Genomic DNA, 8306 nt, shown 5'->3' with positions numbered 1-8306 from the left:
TCATGTTTGTTTGGGTGGACTAAATTAGATTGGATTAACATTCCTATGACTAATAGTCCTAGAATTACGAATCCCTTTAGATTGTGTATCATATCCTATGTTTAGACTGAGTTAAGATTATAAGGAAGGACTAATAATCTAGACTTTAACTTAATCTTCCAATTTATATCTCACTCCCTTTGTGGGATTGAATAGTCCACGTGTGTTTGTTTTGAAAGATTAGGCGGGTGGGATTGGACTATTAGTCCTACCGGACTAATAGTCCATTGTTTGTTTCATTTTTTTTTGTTCCGGACTAATAGTCCCCCAGACTATTAATCCCACAAATATGAGATTATCCTATCCCATGGGGAGGGTGGGATAGAAACCATGGGATTGGTATCCCATGGGATTATTTTATAAAATGTCCATTTTACCCTCCATGCTATTACTTAGCAAACAATTAGAAAAAGATAAAATAGTCTTTTGAACATTTATAAATTAGTTTTTTAGTGTTGTTAATTTAAAATTATATATTAAATAAAAATTTTAATTATAAATTTAATTAAAAATAATAAACTATAAATTATGGCCTTATAAATTAAATTTTTTTAGTGTTGTTAAAAAATTAAATTTACATATTAAATTAAATTATTTTTTTAGTGTTGTTAATTTAAAATTATATATTAAATAAAAAATATAAATTATAAATTAAATTATTTAAAAATAATAAATTATAAATTATGGCCTTCTAAATTAAATTTTTTTAGTGTTGTTGAAAATTTAATTTATATATTAAATAAAATTATTTTTTATTGTCATTAATTTAAAATTATATATTAAATAAAAAATAAAAAATATAAATTATAAATTTAATTTAATTGAAAATAATAAATTAAAATAATTAAAATATTGTGCAAAAAATAAAATAAAACAAATTTTTATTTAATCTAGTTAAAAATAATTAAAATATTAAAGCTATGTTTAATATTGCTATTACTTAGTAAATAATTGAAAAGGATAAAATAGTCATTTGAGCATTTATCCTTCTCGATAATATCCCAAACAAATATTGGATAACTAAAAATAGTCCAATCCAGACATCTAATTCCATGACTAAACAAACATAGGATACAAATTTAGTCAAACCAAATAGTCCTGGGACAATATATCCCAGGACTAATAGTCCGATGGATTACAATCCCCCCTTATCCAGTCCGTCTAAACAAACGCACCCATATGTAGAATACCATATCCGGATAAATTGTTAATCCATACTTCAATTGTTTAACCAAATATCGGATTAATAATTTTATTAGACTATTAATCCAATCTCAAATTCATATCCATCCAAGCAAAAATGGCCTTTGTGTCTAAATTCTTGATATCCCCGGGTTATAAAGAGCAGTTGAAAATATTGGAATAAGTAAAAAATTTAGAGTAGATTTCAAGGAATAGCAAAAAAATTATTTAGATTTTGAAGGGATCAAATCAAAGTTACTTAGAATTTAAAAATAATAGCTTTTTGACTTTTTTTTTTTTAAGTGATGTGACTTAAAAAAAAGTTAAAAACTAAAAAATTATTTTTAATTGTTTTTTTTTTAAGATGAATAAGTTATAAAATAAAACAAAGGATGTACAAGTATACAAAGGGAATACCCAGGCCCTAACCCAGCAAAACAAAAGCACTAAACACAAGGCAGTCAGACAGCAGCGACAAACAGACAGCAGCACAACAAAAGAAAACCACAAGAAAACCAGCAGCTACAAACAGACAGCTGCTCTAACAAAGGGCCACAACCTTGTTCACCCACCGTATCTCAAACAAAAATAGGGGGAGAGAACAAAGAAGGAAACCAACAAGCTATAGGCCTAATTATATTGTTAATATGTTGATGACCCTTCTAGATTGATTTTGTGTTGCAGACAGGTTTATCCTCTCCTCTATCTACATTGTATTTGAATTATCACTAATCTATTTATTTTATTTTTTCAAGATATTATTGGCTTATTTTAAAAAGTTGGCTAAAAATTATTATTTTTTTACTCTTTTTAACTTTTTGTAAAAAAACTTATAAAAATATATAGATAAAGAAACTTAAAAAAGCTAAAAAAACTGGCTGTAAGCCAGGTTCAAAATAGGCCATCCGACCACAATTTTGGTTCTTTGATCACTTGGTAAATAGTTCTTAAAAGCAAATAAATTAAAATAATTTAAGAAGTCAGAGACAAGTTGAGCCTGTGTTTGGCAAGTGGGTTTGTAGGTTTTTTTGGTTATTTTAGCCACAAAAAACAAAATAGGCTATTTTAGCCATAACAAACAAAACATCACATTCAACTCATAATCATTACATTCTTCTCTCACAAAAAAACTCAAAAAGTCAAAAAGTCCTTCCCAAACCAAACTTTTAAGCCCAGACTAAAATAGCCAAAAAAATTAAAAAATCAAAAAGCCAACCCACTTTCCAAACGGAGGCTGAAGCGAGCACACTCCGAGGTCTGAGTTTGTTTAAATAAAGTTGTCCATGGTTTGCTTTTACCGCAAGAATCAAATGTCATTTTTATAAAGAAAATTTATCTTCATAGGTATTTTATTTTAAAGTTAAAATTGATCACATCATTTCACATAAAAATTAGGATATAAAATTTCAATTTATACATTATTACTCATATAAAATATTAGGCTTCATTTGGAGTGAGCTAAATAAGTTAATTTTTTTGGGATTATTTGGCTATAAATGAATCAAAAATTCAATTTGTTATCAACTAAAAAAAGTTAAAATATCAACTTTTTCACTTATAAAAAATATAATTTTTTTTTAATAATTTCTTAACGCATTGACCTTAAATTTAAAAAAAACGAAACAGTAATGTTACAAACATATATATAAAAATTTAGAATTATCTAAAATTTCACATCAATGACTCAGATTCGTTTTACATGTGAATCCCACACTATATTAATTCAATTTTCACCAGACATACACCTTACTTAGAAAAATTTGAGAAATATGTCATGGTCCATAGCATATTTGACATCGAAAACTCACAAGAAATTCAATGCGAAACTCCCTCTAGGTAAGATCAAGGCATTTATTCAGCAAACATAAAACACAAACTACAAGTTAATTCCCATGCAAATTATTTTCCATAGTAGTATATCTAAGAAAGTGTAAGTTGAAGAATTTCTCTAAACTCCAACCTCCTAGTTTCACTATAAAAACTCCTATGCTTATTGGGCCAGTAAGTTAACCAAATCCACCCTCTCATTTCCCACTCCATCACCTTCCCCAACTCACTCCTCTCCACCTTCCACCCCACAGTCTCTCCATACTCATCGTTCGCAAACACCACCCCTCCTTGCCTTGTAAAAGGCCTGTACACACTCGAGTACCGGTTCTTAAACCACGCCTTGGGCTGTATCAATGCCATCTTCGAAGGCTTTGATGAAAACACTTCTCTTCCATCGACACTGTCGTGGAGAAACCAGTTTAGGTTTGCTGTGTCACCGTACACGGATTGCTCAAATTTCCATGGCTTTAAGGTAGTTGTCATGGTTTCTACAGCTGAAATCTTGAGTCCCATTGAGTTTGGTGGATTGAACGAGCCTTCGAGGGTTTTTTCTAGGCCGATTTCCCTTGTTGGGTTGTCTGAGGACTTGGTTACTGATACGGTCAGAACGTTGGTTTGGGGAGTGAGCTGTAGAGAGATTCGTGAGGGGAAGTGTTTTTCGGATGTTCCGGCTCCTCGCTCGGTCATGAGAGTCTCGGTTACAAGTCGGATAATGTCGCACCTGATTGAAAAAACAAAACAACACTTAAATAATAAATCTAAGACACAGAAACCAATTAATCACATAAAATAATTTTAAATATACATATGTGGAATTCATTGTAAAAAAGTTATTTAACTAAAGTCATTCCTCAATATGTTTCATCATTTTATTTTTAATAATGAAATTAGATATTCAATAATAAATTATTTTTCTTTTGCTGCTGAATTTTTATATCATTCACTTCCTCTTCATCCTTGTCCTCTACTTGTAACCGCAACCACGTCTCCTGTTATCTATCTCGTCTCTAACATCTACCACTCTGCTTGTTACTATCAACCTTTCAAAACCTTCAACTCCGATCCATGTCACCCTTTGAAAGCCTAATTTGGTGATGAATGGCATGGAAGAGAGGGGGAATGAGAGAGAAGAATTGAGATTAGGGATGTGGGTCAATTTGAAATATAGGTGAATTACTCAACAGTGAAATAGAAAAAAAAAATGATAAAAATATTAGGAAATACAAGTGATTCCATGATGAGGTGAAAGTGAAAAATTGTGTGGGTACAAATGTTGTTTGGATATGTTTTTTTTTTTTGTTTGTCTAACTGATAAATAATTCCCCCTTGAAATATTGGGGTCATAAAGACAAAAAATAATAATTTCAAAATTTTATGAGTGCTAAAAAAAAGATTGAAAAGAAATAATCGTCAAAATAACAGGTGTAAGGCCTTGTTTGGGATAGGCCAAATTGGCTAAATTCAATAAAGATAAGACAAGTTAATTTAGTCATTAAAATAAAATGTTACATCTAAATAATAATCATTTCACTTTACACCCATTAAATCAACTACAAAAAAGTTAAAATTAATCCCAAATATGATTTTTTTAGGCAAGCTAAAATAGTCACAAACTAAAAAATTCAAGCTAAATTAACCCAAAATGAGGGCTAAGAGTAAAAAATTTACTACAAAAATATTAAAATTTTACCTAAGGAAAAGATTTTGGTATACACCCCTCAAAGGGCGTAGAATTTTCCAAAAATGGAAAGACTATGGTACACATTCAAAAGGTGTGTACTGTATGTACCTTATAAATAAAGAAGAAAATAAAATAATTTTATGCTTGTTGAGTTATAATTAAAAAAGATAAAAAAAAAAAGTCATAACTAAGTAATATATAAGGCATAATTAAAGATCTTATGAATCATAACTAAAATAAAATCATAAGTAAAGAAAAAAATAATATACTTAAGGGTGCATAGGGATTTATAATAGAATTTTCCAAAAGAAAGAATATATAAACAGATTGAACTTTTTTTTTATTTTTTGAACAAAGAAAAAAAAGATGTTCTGAAGTATCATTACTGTATCTGGGGCTTGGGTCCCAAGGTAATCGATTGTCGGCCTAATTTGACTTAATTCATAGGAAGGGACCCACCACCGAAGTACTAGTGGAGCTTAACCATGCGTTACAGATGAGCCTAGATTGGTTGTCGGCCTGATTTGATTAAATTAGTAGGAAGGGACCCACCACTGAGGCATCAGCGGAGCTCAACTATACGTTACAGAAGAATCCAAGTTTCGAATGGAAAACATGACGAAATCTTTGAAAAAACCAACTGTGCAACAACAAATTCGCCCCTCAAATTCAAACTTAGGTCTCGCATGTGAAGAGTGATACCTTCACTAGGCCACTACCCCCTGACAAACGAATTAAAATTTGACTCCTACATGATAAAATAAAATGTAAACCAAATTTTATACACTAAATAGAATTAGCGAAAATTCGATTTTAAATTTTGTTGTTTCCATTTCCCCCTCAAACAAATCAACGTACCTTATGTTATCTACGTTCACCATCACGTCAACCCACTTCTCTCGAACAATCACTTTGTAATTCAATTGAATCACCCCCTCAAGCTGGTGATAGTTCAAAGAGAACCACAATCGCTCATCAGGAGGAGGATTGGTCGATTTCTCAACATCCATGGCAATCACAGGACAATACAGTTGAACTTTCCACAACCCAACATTCGAAACTCCGTACGAAAACAGAGGCGATGGAGTTTTGATGCTATGATTGAGCATGGCTTGAAGCTCCACAATCCAATTCGTGATCGCGAGATTTACCGATCTCATCCACTGCTCTTCCAAACTCGACCCCACGAGTCTGGCCAATAGCTTCGTCGTCTCTCTCGATCGCGGACACGCGAGTTGATTCTTCAGAACGTTAAGACTTACCGACCGGAGATCTGCGGGAGCTTCGTAGATGCAAATCAGGAAAGTTAGAGTCAGAAACGAGACGTTGAAGATGTCTTTGAAGTTGTTCGATGAATCGATTTGGGGGATTCTGAGGAACGATGTGGTTCTATTAGGGCAGTAATTGAGGACGTCTTCGATGAGATTGCCGAAGAGATTAGAGATGGTTTCTTCGTCGATTGAGTTTGTGAATTTGGAGTTGAGTTTGAATGGTTTTGAGGTCCAGAGAGAGATTGGGAGGTTGTAATCTGCGAGAATGGAGAAGGAGAGGGAAGAAGATTGGGGGTTTTTGGATATGGAGAGTTTGAGAGATGGTTGGGATGAGCTTAAACAACATATGCATATGGACATGGAATCTTTTCTCCATTGAGTGATTGCTGGGAGGTTCTGAATCCATGTCCATACATCTGGGAAGAAAGAAGAAGAAGAAGAAGCCATGGAAGCAGAGGTTTGAGCTTTCTCTGATTCTTTAGGCATTTGAAGTTGATGATCATATTTAAAGGGAGGATACTATTACACACACTGGACCCTCTTTGCGCTATCTTCTTCACGGAAAAAGGTTGGAACTTTTTACTTTCAGTATTTTGTTTTGTTTTGTTTTGTTTTTTTTTTCTTTTTATTAGTCACTGACATGTGTATGTAGGGTTGTAAGGGTAAAAAAATAAATAAATAAATAAAAATAAATAATAAAAAAATAAAATCTTTATGATTTCTGTTTCTTCAACTTTTTTAAAAAAAATATATTTTTTAATTATAATATTATTTTCAGGTATTTAATTGTGACTTTTTATATTTCATTATGACTTTTTTTTTTTTTTTAGTTATGCTGATACATATAATCTTCCTCTATTTAAAGACTTTTTTTCTACCAAGTAATGTTAGGGATTATGAAAATAATTATGAAAAATTTTCTATCCTTAAATTACACATATAATAAAGAAAAAAGTTAGGGATTATGAATTTTTTTTTTATGAAAATGATCATAAAAGAGTTATGATCCTTGGATTACCTTGATTAGTGTATGGTACTTTATTCTAAGTGTAACGCAAGGGTCACAAAACTTTCATGATTATTTTCATAAAAGGTTTTTCATGATAACTAACATTGCTGTATAATAAAACACCACACACTAATTAAATGATGAAAAATCTTTATAAAACATTTCATGATCCTTAATATTATTCTTTTCTGGATATGTATATATGAAGCTAAGTTTTTTATTCAAAAACTTAGAATCTATTTGTTGCTAGATGCGATGTGTCATTTAATAAAATAAAATATTTATTATATATTGTATGCTATATTATTTAAGTGGTAAGAATTTTTTTTTAATAGATTCAAAGTTCAAATTTTATTCCTCTTATTTATTTAATTTTTTAAATTAAAAAAAAAAAAGAAAAAAGAAGAAGAAGAGATATATGACATTAGGAAGCAAACTAAACTTATAGATAGACAAAGTTCTCTTCTCTTTCTCTTTGATTTTGAGAAAGGAAAATACAAGCATGATCAGAAATAAAAATATAAATATAAATATAAATATAAATATAAATATTTTTCTTGAATTTTTTAATAATTAGTTTTTTTAAAAAAAAAATTAAATTACTTTTACCTCATAAACAAATTATACCAAAAACTCTGATCCATAGTAAAATAAAAATAAATAGCTTTTATGAATTGTGACTTTGTGAGTAAGGGTGATAAACGAACTAAATAATTTGAGCTCAACTCGGTGTTTGCCTTATTAAAAAGTTCGTTCGAGTTTGGTTCGTTAAATAAACAAATCAAGCTTGAACACATTTTACAACTCGTTAAGGTTTTCAAATCAAGCTTGAATAGCCAATTGCTTATCCAACTCAGTTTAATAAGTCTAAAATTATATAAAATATAAAACTGTTCAAGGTTGGCTTGATAAAAGTTCATTTGATATCATCTTGAAAGTTAAACGAATCAAACTTGAACAAATTTTGAAACTCATTAAAATTATCAAACTAAGCTTGAGCAATTAATTGTTCGGCTCATTCACCCCTAGCTGTGAGTGTTTGAGGTTTGCTTGTTTTATGGCATTTTTTTTTTTTTTTTGTGCTTATTTTTTATCTTTAATGAATTTTGTTTTATATTTTTAAAAAGTTTTAGGTTTTTAGATGATTGAGGAGACGAACTAGAAAACGAAAAGATTTTTAATTTTTTTTTTAAAAAAATGTCTAGAAAAGACAAAAATATGCAAAAAGAAGAAAATGGCGGACCTTTTTTTAAAAAAAAAATCCTTATTTTGGTTTTTTCAATTCTTTTGAAAT

The 8306-nt window shown here is 30.2% G+C and overlaps 1 protein-coding gene across 1 annotated transcript; it reads right to left on the bottom strand.

The window, feature by feature from the left end:
• Positions 1-3054: 3054 nt before the first annotated feature.
• Positions 3055-6563, bottom strand: LOC114260367 (neuronal PAS domain protein). The gene is made up of 2 exons (XM_082877123.1): positions 5591-6563; positions 3055-3772 (listed from the first exon to the last, which is right to left on the bottom strand). Exons 1-2 carry the CDS (start codon positions 6487-6489, stop codon positions 3142-3144), a joined length of 1530 nt encoding a protein of 509 aa, XP_082733249.1. The 5' UTR covers positions 6490-6563; the 3' UTR covers positions 3055-3141.
• Positions 6564-8306: the final 1743 nt, after the last annotated feature.

The sequence above is a fragment of the Camellia sinensis genome, chromosome 1, assembly GCF_055761805.1.
Source record: "Camellia sinensis isolate YWXY chromosome 1, ASM5576180v1, whole genome shotgun sequence".
Lineage (NCBI taxonomy): Eukaryota > Viridiplantae > Streptophyta > Magnoliopsida > Ericales > Theaceae > Camellia > Camellia sinensis.
The sequence above is the reverse complement of the archived record's forward strand: the minus strand, read 5'-3'. Positions and strand labels throughout refer to the sequence as shown.

Excerpts from the sequence above, each read along its gene's own strand:
- LOC114260367 (XM_082877123.1), bottom strand. The coding sequence starts at position 6,489 with ATGCCTAAAGAATCAGAGAAAGCTCAAACCTCTGCTTCCATGGCTTCT. Across the intron at positions 3,773-5,590 it reads GTGAACGTAGATAACATAAG|GTGCGACATTATCCGACTTG; the intron begins GTACGTTGATTT and ends TTTTTCAATCAG.